General features: G+C 42.8%; 1 protein-coding gene across 1 annotated transcript; it reads right to left on the minus strand.

The window, feature by feature from the left end:
- On the minus strand, positions 1 to 10,329 carry ALDOB (aldolase, fructose-bisphosphate B). The gene is made up of 9 exons (XM_040540380.1): positions 10,076 to 10,329; positions 3,596 to 3,717; positions 3,124 to 3,335; positions 2,600 to 2,654; positions 2,293 to 2,453; positions 1,987 to 2,070; positions 1,334 to 1,508; positions 968 to 1,167; positions 1 to 485 (listed from the first exon to the last, which is right to left on the minus strand). Exons 2-9 carry the CDS (start codon positions 3,705 to 3,707, stop codon positions 390 to 392), a joined length of 1,095 nt encoding a protein of 364 aa, XP_040396314.1. The 5' UTR covers positions 3,708 to 3,717; positions 10,076 to 10,329; the 3' UTR covers positions 1 to 389.
- Positions 10,330 to 16,829: the final 6,500 nt, after the last annotated feature.

A 16,829-nucleotide genomic window follows, 5' to 3' on the forward strand; every position in this document is an offset into this window, starting at 1 on the left:
TTGGTTTTGAATTACTGTTTTATTCACATAATTAAATACAGGTTTTAAGATTTTGGCTGCAAAAATGTGGTAATGGGCAAGGGTATCTAGTGGTAACTACTTAATATGCCTACTACTCTAGGGACTAAGTTTAAACCAAAGGGAGAGTGGATTCATGATTCAGTGTTAGTTATTGTTTATTATATGGAAATAATTCTTCATTTTTAGAATGTGTAGATGAAAAAAGAATATCCCCTCTGTAAATTGTGAAAGTCAAGGCTAGAAGAGTAAGCTAATCCACTTCCAGTTTTGTTCACGGTAAGGAAAACTGGGTTTCTTTGTTTTTCTTTCCTTTCCGAGCACCTTTCACCGGATGAAGCAGGACAGGACAAAGGCAGATTCCTGTGCTTTCAATAGGTGTAGCTGGCAGTGAAAAGTGACTGCGTGGCAGCTGCATCAGTCTTCCCAGACACAACATACTGTCCTCTGCAAGCTAAACTATTAATCTGAAAAAGAAACAAAAAAGGAGGGGATCATATTAGCTTGGAGTAAGAAAGACAACTGTAGAAAGACAGTAGCAGTGAACAAAGTGCAAAATTGTGGAAAAAGGAGTCAGCTTCTGAATTCACTGATAATATTTATGAGCTTAGTTTTGTGACACTGTCAAGGCCTGTTTGATGGTCACTAGCTGGTTGACAGTAAGGGGAGCACTTTTCTTCAGACAAACACACCGTGGATGTAAGTCTACATTACAAAAGAAAATTATCCAGCTGTGACTAGTAACAACCTCTGCTGTTTCTTGCATTAGACTTCTGTCACGCCAACTGGAATAATGTCCTCCGTGTACATGAAGCACCAGGAAGGGCAGGAATAAGAGGAACCTTAGGAAGGTGACAACATCTCCCAAATGACACAGAGACGTATGACTTCTCTCTGACACGGAAAGGAGGGAGCAGCTCCTCTTGGCATAAAGGGGAAGGCCTTGTACCTGCGCCCGCTTGCGGAAAGCCTCCTGTGCAGCCTTCTTGTTCTCTGATTTGCCCAGCCATGCTGCCAGGGCAGAGGCCTGCAGAGCCCTTCCATATGAAAAGGTCAGTTTCCAAGGTTTAGGCAGAGAGGACTGATTCATGGCATTCAGGTTGAGAGAAGCCTCCTCTTCACTTTGACCTCCAGACAGGAAGCAGATTCCTACAAGAAAGAGATCTCAGAACTTAGAAACTGGTGTGCTCCAGACACCAAGCCACCATCCCTGACCTCTGCGTGCCAGAGGAGTGAGCATGTCAGATGGAGGAGCAAGGCCAGTTAAGTAAGAGTGACAGTGTGAAGGGATATACGGGAACAAATCAAGAATCACCAGGAACAGCAGCAGGAACGGTGCGGAGGAGAGTAGTGACGGTTGCTGCAGCTACATCCTGAGGGGTGTACTTCTTGGGGCAGGCATGCCCGGCTGTCACCATGTTGGGTTTCAGCAGTGTCCCCTCCAGGTAGACATGATGATCGTTCAAGGCCTTGTAGACAGCAGCCAGAACCTGGGGGGTGAATAGGAGGATTGAATACACATCTGTGCTCAAAGCTTTCCCTCAACATGCTGTGGAAAGACAGCTTATTCCTTGGGAGTGGGAGAAGATCAAACTGAATTTCTTGAAATTTGTCACGGGTTGCAGCCCTGAAGGCACCACTACTTTTGTGATGACTAGGACACTGCTTTCCTTTTTTATTGGGTTTGTCCTTACAAACTGACATACTGAACAAGGAGTAAACGCCTTTATCACCAATGTATCCTTTTGAGCTCAGGAATGCTTATATTGACGGTTTGATAGGAAATCCAAAAACAGGGATTCTGCTCTCATATTTGCTACCAGCTAATTATTTGACTATGAGTGACCCATTTCTGTGATACAGTTATGGAGGACCTTTTTGGTCAAAACTCCTTGAGATCTGCCAATGCAAAAGCTGCATAAGATTAACTACTGATTTGTGAGGGGACAGAGATGAAGAATCTCTTACCTTTTCTGTGACATACTGGCAGTGCTGGAGATCGTGGTCTCCATCAGGTAAGACTTCTGGTTCCACAATGGGCACCAAGCCATTCTAAGGAAGGAAAAACAAGGAAGTCTTTGGAGGTGTGGAAGAAAAACTGTCCAGGCTGTCTCTACAGTCTTTGGTGGCATGCCTGCTTGCTGCACTGCCCTTTCTCCACATTTCCCAAGGCCCCCACAGAGATCTGCGGTTCACGATACCTAGTCTATTATCAGAGGGAACAGTGAAGAAGGGACAACAACATTTCAAGAAAGGCTGCAGGAGGGTAGATACCTGCTGGCAGATGCTGGCATAGCGTGCCAGTGCGTTGGCATTCTCTTGGATGGCAAGTTGAGAGGGTGTTGTGCTGGTGATCCTCAACACTGCACGCCACTTGCCAAAGTCAACACCATCTTTCTTGTACTGGGCGCAGCGCTCGGACAGTCCATCCAGTCCTGCAGGTGAAAGAACAGTGCTTCAGTGAGAACAGCTCTTTCAGAAATACCTCTGAAAAGTATCATGACACCAGCCAAGGCTGCAATTCCTGTTGAGTCACCCCATGACTTTCACTATTCCAGTCATAGCTGAGATCTCTCCTTACCTTCAATGGTGGTTTCTCCATTTGTTCCTGCTAGGGGCGATGTTCCTTTATCCAGCTGAAGAGACAGCAGAAACAGAAGGAGTTACAGAGTGAGGGAGGTCAGTCTGAACCTTGCACCCCAGACCTAGTCTGCCTTTGCAGATTGACTGTGAGTAAAGTATAGGGCTGAACAGACTGCTAGTGGAAGGAAGAGAAGGGTTGCAGCAAAGGGGAAGAACAGGAGGGAATTGGGTAATGGGGGCAACATGCAGGTGGCTGTGGGGAGTGGATCAACAGCTCTGTTAGCTGCAGAAAGGATTTAATTAGGTTATTGCATGGAAGGATGTTAACTGCAGTGAATAGTGAATACATGGGTGTTGTTGGATGAAAGGGTCCTGCATTGGGTGCAGATGTTTCCCTGGTTAGTTGTACAAAAGCAATGCAGAGAATGGTGGCAGAGACATTCTAGGGATTTCAAAACCACAAAACAAACAAAAGTTGTTGTTGGGAATGAGTATAGCCCCCACACATGTACAGATACTCACTTTTATTCCCACCACAATGCCTTTTTCTTTGATGATAGCTGGAAATGGCTTTCCACTGCTGTCTTTCTGATAGAGAGTCTCATGGAAAAGTATCACTCCCCCAATGCTCTGGTTGATGGAAGTATCGGAAGAGAAGAGTATCTCTCGAAAAGCACGGCGATTCTCCTCTGTGTTCTCCACATTGATCCTCTGCAGCCTGTTCCCCATGGTACCTAGAAAGGTGGCCAAAGGGCAGGCAGAAAGGTGTTAGGCTGGCTGCTCTCCTGGATCCAAAATGTACTAATTAGAAAGAACTGGGGCTTCAGTGCAGAAGTGCATAGTTTGTCAGCATTTGCAGCCCTGTTGGCAGAGATGTTCCTGCTCAGTCAATGAATTTTAACTTTTTTTTTTTTTTACTTCACTGAATTCAAAGATGAAGCAAAACGAGGACAAAAGTTTGGGTATTGCTAATTGATTGCTATCCAGAACTCACCCACTGATTCATCTGCAGCTAGGATCCCCTTTCCTGAAGCCACAATCCGCTGAGCAATGTCTGAAAGAGCTTTCTTCTGCTCTGGAGACAGTGCTGGGAACTGGTGAGTCATGGTGATTTATCTGTGGGAGAGAATTACAGTTACAAGCTGATGGGAGACTATATGCAGAAACCACCAGCCTGAGGCACCAGGTTTGAGTATTCCTATTGGAGGCCTCTTGGTGCTTGTCTGGTCCACGTTGTCATAGACACATGCCCAGAAATCCAGTGTGAGTCCTTCTTGGTTTGGTATTTCTGGCGAAAGTAGAAGAGGGAAATGCAGGAGCCACATCCCAACACACCCTTCTACTACATAAGTGGGAAAGCCTGCATTTTGCATGGATTTGCTCAGAGACTAAAGGAAGGTCAGTGTGTCAAAAAAATGTGTGCCAAACTAACAAGTATGCTAATTGCAGACACTGCAAACTTCTTTGCAAAGCACTTGCAACCTGTTGGTCCTAATCAGAAGACTGCCAGTTATCACATAGCTTGCTTTTCCTCTCTTCCTAACAGTGCCCATTCTCCCATTCCCTGGCTTGTGTTGGCAGTATTTGCTACTTTGTCTGCTTGCCTTTTCGCCTCTTCTGTCCTGCCTTGCTCTGTAGTTCTCTCCTCCCCCATGGCTGCTCTCAGAACTGTACCATGTTGCTTGCTCTGGACAAGATGTGGGAGTTTAGAAGGATTCACCATCCATTTCTGTCTTCTCAGCTCTGGCAGAGGCTTACCAGCTGCATGTATCCTGCACCTGAAATCCAGGTTCTGTCTTGTTTTGACAACATGTTTGGTCTTATTAAAGTTCTCATTAAATGAGATTAAATTATAATTTATCATCTGAATAGTCCACAATACTTCACTATATGTAAGCACCTGTGAGTTTGACCTGTGAAGACTCTGTTGTCTGTTCATCATCTTCTATACCTAGAGGACCACCAGTGCAAGTATCAGCAAGTGGTACATCCATGAGATGAATCCTTAAAAACAACACCAAATATCTCCAATAACAAGTTTTATTCCAGAGGAACAGGCCTCTGGGTAGCATCTGCACCTTCTGTTTCCCTAATTCAGCCCTACAGGGGCAGGAGGCACGTACAACCCCCCATATAAGCATACATGCAGCCAAGTCCTCCATCCTTTCTGTCTGCAAACAGCTACTACATTGCCAGGATCCCTGTGTAGCCTTCCCCATTGAAGGGCATAATAGACAGTAACAGGGGTCTGGCTGCTACTAATGGTGTGGTAGATGCTGACATCAGTGGAGTTCTGTGCACCATGCCATGCCAAGTGCTGCCCAAATTTCCTAGAAACAATGCTGTCACAGTGCTCTGACTGCTCGTGTGTCTCTCGTTTAAAGTTGAAGGTGTTTGTATTGTTACTGTTCAAGGTTTAATTGGTATTGTTTGTCAGTACAGGCTGGTCAGTATCCAGATGTTTTGCTTTTACCATTTTGTGAGTCTTTTGAGGCTAGAATTTATCCTATGTGACTTAGCAGCACTGAGTTATTCTAGGTTTAGAAGAATTTTGAGAGAGGGTGTGATGAAGAGTATGCTAAATGAAGGGGGTTCCCTCCTCTCCCAAGTGCTGAAGTGCATTGCTGTGGTCTTGCAAAAGCAGCCTTTGCTGAATTTTCTGTGGCCAGAGCTTTGGGAAGCACCCTTCTACTATGGTGGCTGCAACTCCATCACTCCTGGTTTTTATCCCGTTTGGCCCACCTAAAAGAACTTGAAGAACTATGGTTTGTGCTACACAGCTATAAAGTAGACCTCTAACCTTCCTCATCACCTGCTTTCTGTGTCTGATACGTCTCTTGGAGAACTCATAGAAAAAGGTAACTACCTTTTTACTGTGATTACTATAATAGTTAATATTGTAAGCACTTCAGCCAAAACAGTAAATTGCTGTGCAAAATGATGAGAAACAGCTCTAGTAGTTCACAGTCTCAGTGGAAAAGACTGCCAAATTTTTAGAGAATGTGACCTAGTCCAAGGTTGAATTAATGAATCACTAAACCAGTAAAGGGATTTCAGAGTTGCAGTTTGGAGGTGTGTTACAGCATAAGCAGGTGTATCCAGATAATCTTTAATCCAGCTAGCTGAGGTACAAGATCATCAGTCACTCTGGTTACATTATTACAGGTATGCATTCTCTCCAGTAATGCATTAAACAATGATGCTAATGTCTTTTGTATTTTGCATTTTACTTGTGCTTGCAGAAAGATAACAAAGACAGTTATCACCCAAAACCAGCCCGCAATGCAAATTGCTGAAACATGGAAATACGAGATTTTAGTGGATAATAGTGGTCCAACTGTGTGCGCAGGGAGACCAAAACAATAAAGCGTAGTTCCACAAGTCAGAGATGAATTGGAAGACAGTAAGTTTGTTCCAGTTTTCATGCAAGTTTCCCATAAAGTGTGAAGAAGTAGATGGAGACTTGACAAAGGGCTCCCCAAAGCCTGTGATCTGTAAGACTGTGGTGAGTGGTTCCCAGCTGCTCTGCCGAGCTACAAGGAGCAATAAAACACACAGTGTGTCTAACTGAAATGGTGAATACATGAGTGCAAAAGAGCACTTGTAAGGGGAGTGATAGCTCAAGGTCCAAGATGTTCAAGGACCCTTTGTTTAGGGTTTTATTTTCCTGTAAATCTCTCATGAGGAGCATAACCACTAAGGAACTTCCCTGCTGGATTCTGGAATTGGTGTCCCTGCTGTAAGCTACGGATCTGAGCATATCAAGGGGGCTGGAGAACGCTTACAATTCAGTAACGCTTCTTAGAGCTGCCTTTTAAAGATTAACCTCCCAGCACATCCACTGAAACATTAATGACCCTTTAAAGAGACAGTGCAGTCTCTCCGGATGTGTCACCACAGATGTCCTGAGGAAAAACATATGCACCCAGGCAGGCAGCTTACTTCATTTTTCCATGAATGAAGCCTCTTTGCCATATCACTCTGCTTTATTTAATTTGTCCACTTTTCCAGGCAGGGAAAAGCTCAAAGGAACTTTGTTCTGAGTAACAGTATCTAGAAGTTATCCCACCAATAAAGTTTTTCAAGAAGTTTTATTTGTATTTACCCATTTTAAGCTGTGGGCTAGTGTCCTAAGTATCATAAGCTCAAGTCATTTCACATTGATTTATATAAGTACAGGACAGCAATTATTCTCTTTGTGTTAACCTCTCCCGTAATGTATTTTTAAAAAGTGGAAGAACAAACAAAAAAATGGAACTGCACAGAATGCATAACAACAGGTTTATGTCTACCTGGAGTGTTTGTCAGGCTTCAGCAGCAACTTAAACAAACCAAGTTCTTTGTTCAGTCCACAGCCTGTGACCAGCAGGGGATAGGGCTGGGGAGAAAGAGAATGGCACAGTTCTAAAAGTAAATATTGTGTTGCTGACGTCTCAAGTTTTTCTCAGCCACTGTAATGGAGGACTGCAGGGGAAATATCTTCATGGATATCAGCACAAACACTGCATCCTGTTAATATTAATAGTGAGAACCAAAGGGCAGAGACAAGCTGAAGAGCAGAAGGAACAAACTGTTAAATGCCACATCAGGTCATCTTGTAAAAATTAATATTCTTCAGCTTCTTTTATTTCCAGCCACCTGAAGTGACTGGCATCTTCTAATCTTACAGAAAATCTCACCTGAGTCCTGGTTAGCAGATGGGGAGGGATCAGATTAGTGTCTGTTTTCTCTTGGTCTCTTCATTGCCATCTTTTATAAAACTGGTTCCAAATGTGCTGGACCAAACTCTCAAAATACAGTTTGTATCCAATGCATGTAGCTTTGGCTGTTCAGCTACTGGTAAACACGTTCCTTCAACACCATCTTTGACAGTCAGCAATACGAAGCACATGTGCATATCATTGCACTGTGCACTCAGGAGATTCTGCTTCAGGCCAGCGCACATTACAGGGTTTGAAGAAGCAAAAGTTGCAGATACAGATAAATACATGGTGTTGATAGGGAGAATGAAATGTGTTCAAAAATTTAGGCTGTCACATTTGGGCATAGTATTAACCTGACTGGGTTTGCTCCTCATTCACAGATATATGCGTGGGAGGGTCAGTCCCATAACGTGGTACACACCTGATATGCTCTTTATAGCCAGCAGATCTATTGGCCTCACTTCACCGTGCAGCTCTGTTAAAAACCTTTGTCTAAGTAGGTTTGGTTCCTTGGCCACTGGGCAAAACAGAGGTACAAATGGTTGGACAGGCCTGGCACCATCTTGCTGACAGAGCGCATTCCTACCCAGCCTGCCGAAGACACCCAGCTGGCACCAGTAGCTGATATGCTCCGTTGCAGGGTGACTCTTCAGGGCAGCCAGGTCAGGGAGTGAGGGTGCCAGCAGGAACACCATGAAGTTCAGCAGGACAGATGCCCAGCCGTGTCCTGGGAGAGCAGCGATCCCACCAGGGCCGTTGAGGCTGGGGAACAGCTCTTGGGAGACTGAGCCCATCAGGCAGCGAGCTGAGCAGGGACCAGCAACAAGGACCAGCAGCATCCTGTGCAAGTAGGGCTATGGCCAGAGAGCCAGGGGAGGACAGAGATTATCCCCCTCTGCCCAGGACTGGTTATGCCATGTCTAACTGTATCTACTTTTGTGCCCCTGTGGTACAGGAAAGGCATCAACAAACTGGAGTGAGTTCAGCAGATGCCACCAAGAAGGTTGGTGGTTGGAGCGCTCGCCCTGAGAGAAGAAGGCTGGGGCTAGTTCAGCCTCATGCAGAGATGGCTTCAGGGGCACCTCACATCAGCCACTGGTACCTACAGAGGTGATCTGCAGACAAAGCCAGACTCTTCACAGCAGTGTGTGGCAGGAAGGTGAGACAACAGGCATAAGTTAAAAGTAGAGAGGTTCAGAATGGATATAAGAAATTTTCTTCACTACTGGGACAGCCAAGCAGTAGAGCAGGTTGGCAGAGAGGCTGTGCTGTCTTCATCCTTGGAGGCTGTCAAGACCAGCCTGAAATCGTGAGCAGACAGATCTGACTCCCTGCTTGAGCAGGAGGTTGGGCTACAGACCTCCTAACGTCCCTTTCAGACTGAATTATCCTGAGACTCCGTATGGGAGTACTTGCTTTTGGAAGCTGAAAAGAAAGCAGTGACTTCTGTATGTATGGTGAAGGAGCTGTGAGGGAAAAACAGAATGTTTCTCCCCTCATGTTTGTGGTAGGAGTGAAGGTTTTAATACAGCAAAATGTTTCACTTCTGGGTGCTAAGAAGTGAGACAAGAGCATGGGACAAAAAGATATTCAGACCTATTTCACCCAGAAAAAACAGCAGATGTTTTTGATTGTCATATTAATTATTGTGAAAACTCTGAAAAAACAGATTTCACCATTTTGACAGGTCTTTGGGGGCATATTTAAAGGCAAATTGCTTGGTAGATGTTGCTGACTCTTAAGAGGTTGAGAACCTGAGTGAATGTACGCCCAGTTTCCCCTCTCTAGCAACTGAGAAAGGAAGATATGTTTTCAGGGACCTGGCCTCTGCATTTGGTGTACAGCACTCCTGGAGAGCTCGTGATGGCTAGAGATGGCTGAGGTGGCCACAAACACTAATTAGTTGGAAGTAAGCATGCTCATTAGGGTGAAGGTTCTTATATCTCAGGGCAGGGCTCTTCTTAGAACAGGTAAAAAATTGCTGTCAGACTTGCCTGAGAAAAACTTGCCTGGCAGCAGGGGAGATTGAGGGAAGTGGAGGTGACATTTTCAGGTGGGCTACGTAGTTTTGGGTGCTAGGCACATGGGATAGTTGAGAAAGCGATGGAGGATCACAGGCTCAGTCAGGATCTAAATTACTTGACAAGCAATTTCCTGAAGCCAGCTGTTCACATCTAGAAAGGTTACAGCCTGTTGCAAGGGCATAAAAATGATATTCCCAAGCCTCTCTTTCCCCATTTATTAGTTTTCTGCATAGCAGACTATATCTTACATACCCTGCTGAAGAATCTTATCGGCACTACTGCACTAATGCTTCAGAAGAACTACACAGTGAACACAGATAATTACACTTTTGTCAGCACTGGCACTTGTCAGGACCAACTGCATTCTCCAGAGATTCTTTCTTCTCCTTGCAAAACAAAAATTTATGTACTCCACGAGCATAAATAAACACATAAGAAAATGAAGCAGTAGAAAGCAATGCAGGTATGTTATTGCTCTATTCTCGCAGACTAAGGATTCACTCACTCTAGGAGTTTTGAATTACTAAACTAAGTTAGAAAGCCAGTGTTAGCAGCAAATGGGTCACATTGGCAGATCACTGCAGAATGGCTGTATGCTTATTCCTTGCAAGCTTTTCCTGGAAAATAAAATAAAAACACAAACAGAAACACCCCCCACCACCACCCTCTGTAGATAAACACATTGTGTCACAGCTGCTGATTCGCATTACCACCTTTACAAGTTAGAAAGGAAATGATTATACTTACTTGCTTGTGGACAGTGCCTCCGCTGCTCCAAGCTTCTGGTGAGGTGGCTGCAGGCAAAGAGACCCAGCCCTTCCAGTCACTAACTTTTATAAAATTCTTGACAGGTGTGGTTTTTTTTCTTTTTTTTTTTTTCACTCCTTTTTTCTCCCTCCTCTCCAGGCTGGTTGGGGAATGTCACTGCACAGGATCATTGATTGGCTGCCAGACAACACACACACAACCAATTATTGGACCTATTCGCTCTCCCTACTTTTCCACCCACTTCTCCTCCCCCGTATATATAACACAATTTATGATGCTGTGAAACTGAGACTTTTCCAATTTTTTTTCAAATTATTCCTCTTTCTAAAACATACTGCAAATATTTACAAGTTAAACCATGGCAATTGGTTACAGGGATCTGGGATAATGCTTTCAGTTTAGGTTTAGATCTTCTGGAAGCTTATACTTAGGAAACTACACTGCTCAGGAAGGAAGCGTAAGAAACAAAATGCAGAACCTCTGGGGCAGATCCTTGACTGATCCTTACTATCATTCCTGTGGCTTTATAAGTATTAAACTGATTTTACTGAGTTGAAAATTTAGCACAGAAACATATTTTACTTCCTAATTAGTATACACATTGACTAAATGCAATCCTTTGGTAGCAGGGATAATGAAACAGCAAGTTCTGATTTCCTTTAATGTGTGTGATTCACATACTGTATGTGTGAGAAAGATGATTATAAGAAGAAATATGCCCACTTAGAGACGCACAAGTGCAAGTCAAATTCTCCATCAAAATCCCATTGAAACACCTTCTTCCCATGTTACAATGACATGCAGACTTTTCAGTTGCTTCGTGCAGTTTTTCTTTGAAAAATACGAAAGCTCTATATATGATACATCAGCATTCCATTTTATATCAAATCACACCACAGCTATTCACCAAATCCAAGTACATAGACCTCTTTTTTATTTTTTTCATGTTGTTTTCTTCATAGTGCAGGTCTGTATTCCTGGAGAGAAATACAATGTGAGGACTTTTAGGCAAACATCATACCCTCAGCAAGAGTACGCTCTATGACCTTGGACATTAGTATGTCTTTACCCCGAAGACCCAGTGTTTGCCTGAAGAATGACGTAGTTTCTCCATTTGTTTGGCTCGAGTGGTGACACCTTTAGCCTTTACAAGGACACGGTGAGATGACTGATTTCTCCTCTCACTGAGCAGCACTATCTTCGTTAGGTCTCTTCCTCCCTGAGCCTGTCCTAGAGCTGTGTGCCAAGGTCAGTGCCTGCAGGACATCTCAACAGCTAACACACTGCCACAGTTAGCCCTCCCTGACAGTCAGTAGAGAAGCCTCTCAGAAAGCCGAGGGACAGTCTAACTGCTTCTAACTGAGGGCCTTGTGCTTGTAATGTTTTGTTTTCTTTAACTTTCTCCTCCCTGATCCATCATCCCTTTTTGCTGAAGGATGCCGTGGCACATGACACCGATAGAAAGCTGTTGCTGCTTTCTAATGTTTGCTTTATATTCCATTTCTCCCACCTTAGCAGAAAGGGAAACAAATGGCATATTGAAGTTTTGCCAGCACAAACATAGAGGTGTCTTGTATGGGTTAAAAGTGTTTTTATTGAAATATTTAATCTAAGACCCTTTTGGGACAAATAAGGTGTTATAGTGATAGTCTTCTTCAGGTCCCCAGTGAAAATCCAAGTATGAATCCTACCATTCCTGATTTGGTTAGAAGCTGTCATAGGTAGGGAAGTGCTTGGAAGTGTTTCTTTCCCAGTTCTGTCTGTGATACGGATTGGGTGTCTTTTAGAGAAAAGCTGGAGGAGAGTCTTCATGAAAAATAATCTTTTCTGATATTTGGAAAACACTTTAGATAATCCCATGCAACTCACTTTGCATTCTTAATTCTTTCAGAACTATATATATATATATATATATATATATATTTCCATATGGGAAGTGACTAGTTTATGGCTTTCCATTTCTTCTGAGTGAAAATCCAGCCCTTGTAGCACTTGGATTACAGGTCCTAGCAGAGATTCTGAGCTCTGAGGGGGAAAAGAAGTGAGAAAACATTATGGCTGACTTTCACTTATTTTAGGAATGGAAGCCTTTTCATGTGGAATGAGTGATCACTCTAGATAGCGTCCCTGTAAGTAAGATTCAGTAATATTAACATGCAGAACCACAATGCAGACTATGATCTGCAGAAATTAGTAGTGGAGCAACATTTAAAAGACACTTACTGGAAAAGAGTAGGTACTGTCATCTTCAGAGCTCTGTAATCATAGTTTAGGGATACCTGTACCACCGAAGACTAAGTTATAGTGGTATTGTATCTCCATAGATAGTAAGAGGAATAGGCTTACATGGTGAGGGGAATGCAGTGTACTTGCATTCAACCCAGAAACTAACCTTCCCCATAAAAGATATTGTTGCCTGCACTAACGCTTCTACAGCAAAATTGGTGTATTAGCCAAGATTTAAATGTGTTTCATTAAACTGTTGTTTGAAATCATAGCATTGCCTGCACCTCTTTCAGCTTTCTAGTCACCTAACTTGTTTTGGATTTCTATTGTTGTTTGTTTTTGTTTGTTTGCTCAAGCCTTATTCAGAGTAACATAACGCTGCCGTAGGGCTGTGGCTAGCAAGATGGCTGTCTGCTGGCATGAACACTCATGGTAGAGGTGCCTACACCTGCTTCGAAAGAGATTGAATTTGTGGCCATGGACAGCAAGACTTCAAAACATGCACCACAATACAGGAAGGCTGGGAGACCAGTGGTGGATGGGGACGGGGAGGAGAACTGAAGCCCTGGGGGGAAATGGCTTCAGAGGTATAAGGACAGAGGTTGGGAAGATTTGAGGGCTTCAGGAAAACAGGAGGCAGGAGGCAAAGACAAGCATGCAGATGAATGTTAAGCCGGTACAGATAACAACTTTGTGACAAGGTGGCTAGGTAATGGACTGAAACAGGTGCCCTTTTCTTGCATCCATTTTCAGTTGTGTTGCCACCCTCCATGGATGATATTAAAACACAAGTATTTAGCATTTCCTCTCTCACAAATGCAGTATAACGTAAGTGAATTTTATATTTGAATGGCTTGAAGGTTTTGCTAATGTCGATTTTTCAGTCCGACATTACCAATGCAAAAGCTTACTGAATTTTTCAATACATTAAAGAAGTTCAAAGACCATCGAAATCCATATTTACAGGTGGCTTGGGTTATTATTTAGGTTTTAATTTGTGGTTTTGCTTTCTTGAATTTGACTATGCCCAATATATCATCTGCAAGTACTGGATTTTTATAGCAGAAGATAATTTAATAGATGTCCTTGGAATATGCCTGTATTATCCATGCTGTCAAAGGATCTCTCAATTCTGCATCAAGGTTTTGAGTGAAGAGTGTTGATAGATGAAATACTTTAAAGTCATTGGAAAGCCTGCTTTAATGGAAAGCCTGGTTTAAAGACATCAGGTAAAAAAATTAGAATTGCATAACAGTTCTTCAGGTTGCTAATTGTATTTTTGTATGTGTTTCTACCAGCATCATTCTGATACTGATTTTGGCCTCATCGTAGCATGCTTTTTAAATGGAGAAAAAAGACAAATTGTAGTACCCCTGAGAAAGACACAGAAGAAAGAAATGGATGAAGCAATTCCAGAGATTACATAATTGACAATCAAGTGAAAAATCAAAAACATAACAAAGTTAAAGCTTTCCTCTGCACTTCAATAAGTGACTTAGTATTAATCTTATCAAAACTTGTGTGCAAGATCAGGCCTGTGAAAAGATTTGAAATGAGATGGAAAAAAACAACGGGTGGAAAAAAGTTGAAAGAATGTCTGAGCATAATATTCATCCACATGATAAGCACCTGCCTCTGTGTGCCCCAAGTGAGTGCTGCCTGCGTGATGGGGTTAAAGTCTAATCAGGACAGACTTGGGCTGAGTGGATTCTGCCTCCTCTTCACCTCTCTGCACTGTGCTGGATGTTTCCTGTTTTCTGTACTCTGCAGTCTTGCTTAACTGTCTCAAAGTCCAGCTTGTTCATCCCTATCTAATCAGAGGTATTGTTTATTAAGTGGTTTGTTTTCCTCATTCACCTCTCCTCCTAACCCCCAATGTAGAGAGCCTGGCCTTTAGCCCTGGTGAAAGAAATCACCCATATTTCTAGCTCTGCAGTATTCAGCCGTGTCTGCAGACACGTTGTGCATGGAGGGTGCTGGGCAGGACTGGCGCGAGCCCACATGTGCACTGAGAAGATTGCACAGGGAGGGTCTGCTCACTCTTCAGTCCTCTGGCTTAAAACCAGGCTGCAGCAAACATCATGACTCGCAGTGAAATACAGGAGAGCACGTATGGTGATTATTGTCAAAACAAAAATTTTGTAATGATTTCAGTGCTGCTGACAGCAAACGAGGATACAACTTCAAATCAAACTGTCAGCAGTGACATTTCTGGACTGTGCAAAATAGCTGTTGCAGGTCTTCTTCCACTTGTAGAGTACAGGACGTGAAGAAAAATGCAGTAATGACACTGGTCTCTGTGCCTTCCTGCTGACATTTTGTTTTTTAAAAAGAAAGTAGGTAAATAACTGGCTGCTAGAATGGGACACTTACCTGTTTATTAACAGTTTATCTAAGTGGTACATAGTCCCCAAAAAGCACACTTAAATGTGCTGTTTGATGATGTTGATAAAAAGTTTGCAAAATACCAAGTACAGCAGAAGTCTGAAGTGGACTTATTTGCTGAAAAGCCCATTATAATTGTGGTTTTTACTGTGCAGGAGGCACATTGCACACCATGACAGAAATTAGAAGAGAAAATGGGCACTGAAAAATGCATAGCCAGCCAGAGGCTCACTAACAATGCAAGAAAATACAACACTACTTTTCTTCACCAACATTTAAAAATCATGAGTAGGTACACAGCTGGGAATGTGGCACTCATAGCTTGCCATGCAGGACATAGCCTTGGAAATGGACCTTCCTGTCCCTTTGCCTGTAGGTGCACGAATAAACTGACTGATGGGGACAACTCAAAGCCTGAGCTGTCAGGTCAGGAGGCGGTTTGGAGAAATGGAGAAACACATGAAGCGAAGAAGTACAGGCAACAGAGTGCCTAATTCCATATGCAGTTTTGGCAGATGTATGTTACACTGAAAATTATTCAGAACCATATGCTGTACCCTAGCATCTGCTGAAATTGGATACAACATCTATAAAGCTGGTGTGGAAATACATGAAAAGAAACTCAACTCCTCAAGAAAAACTGCCAGTGCATTTGTAACTACAGTTGCTCCCACACAAAATTCCCTTTTTTATTTTGTGAAATCTGTAGCCTTACTATACAAAATTATACCAGAAGTTAAATACCAGCACTTTGAGCTTGGTTTTATCTCAGGTCCTTAGATTTCATCTCAGGTTCCCCCAGTACTTGATTGGAGAAGGGCCTGAGTAACCTGGTGTAGTAAGACCTCTTTCGAGTGGGAATGGGACCAGAAGCCTTTGGAGGTCCTTTTCAACCTGAATTATCCTAGGATTAAGTGACAAGTTATTATGTCCGTGCATATGCATGAAGTGGTCAGACGGAGAAGTATCTTTCTTCAGTCAAATATAGTAGGAAAAGAGATAGACCTGCCAGTCAGGAAGACTAACAGTGACATACAGAAAGCAGAGACAATGGAGTTTTAATAGAAACATTGTTTATTTTGTAGAAAGTTTGCTTGCAAATATCTTTAGAAAACTAAACTCCTAGATTTAAAACAAAAACACCCTGCGTCCAGACATACTGCTTTTGAAATATCCAGTCTGGCTATTCACAACTCCTCAAAACTGAGAGGAAGTGTTTTTCCTTCTCTCTTCAAATGTAATGCCTTCTCACTAAGACATTGATACCTGTTATAGTTAGAAAATCTGCTTGGTCTTCCAGTGTAAGAAAGACCTATCAATTTATGCTTTATGTTCTGCCCGGAATCATGCTTATGTTGGATATGCTTTGGAAACAGAGGTAGTTTTTTGTTTAATTGAATAATTTTGCATTTTGAGTCCTGCGATCTGTCCTGTCAAGCAAGAATCCTCTTGTGAAAACAATAGCTGCTGCATTGAAAAATAGTCTCAGAACTATTGGGAATGAATCAACACCCAGGAAAACCTGTATTGTTTATTTCAGAAATTGTCAGCCTGATTTTTTTGAATGTAAGAATGATCTCAAGGCTGTGTTTCAAGGAGTTTATGCTAGCCTTGAACCCTTGAACTTACATAGCCTGAGATATGGCAGCTCAGCTCCACTCTCTTAATGCAAAAGAGAAGTAAAAGATTTGTGTGTTTGAAACTGCATTTGTAGCCAAAATGGTATTTGTAGCCCAAACCATGGAACAAAACCACATTAATAACTAACCACCCATTTTTGTTCCAAGGGCAAAGTATAATTCTCCGGCTTGTCATTTTTTATAAAACTTGTAGTAAAGAAAACATTAACAAAAAACTATATATACACTTTTCAGAGTTCAGGAGCAGCAGCGAGCATGCTTGTCTGAGCTGTCACAGTGTCATGGTGGGTGCTCAGTACCTGAATGACTCAGAAGCTCCCAGATGGCTCAGTGAGAAGACCCACCTCTGTTTTAAAGGTGAATTGAGCACTTAAGGTAATAACTCCAGAAGGACCGGAAACCTCTGTTAGCCTGTTCCTTCAGAAGGGGTCTCTTTCCTGACAGGTTTATCAGGAACTCCGTCACTGGCAAGGCAAAGCTGT

This window comes from Cygnus olor, chromosome Z (genome assembly GCF_009769625.2).
Source record: "Cygnus olor isolate bCygOlo1 chromosome Z, bCygOlo1.pri.v2, whole genome shotgun sequence".
Taxonomy (NCBI): Eukaryota; Metazoa; Chordata; class Aves; order Anseriformes; family Anatidae; genus Cygnus; species Cygnus olor.

What these genes read in the sequence shown, in the direction of transcription:
- ALDOB (XM_040540380.1), bottom strand. Translation starts at nt 3,707, where the DNA reads ATGACTCACCAGTTCCCAGCACTGTCTCCAGAGCAGAAGAAAGCTCTT. An exon ending in ATGCCAGCATCTGCCAGCAG is followed by an intron (nt 2,071 to 2,292) that starts GTATCTACCCTC and finishes TTCCTTCCTTAG; the next exon opens with AATGGCTTGGTGCCCATTGT. An exon ending in GCCAGTATGTCACAGAAAAG is followed by an intron (nt 1,509 to 1,986) that starts GTAAGAGATTCT and finishes TTCACCCCCCAG; the next exon opens with GTTCTGGCTGCTGTCTACAA.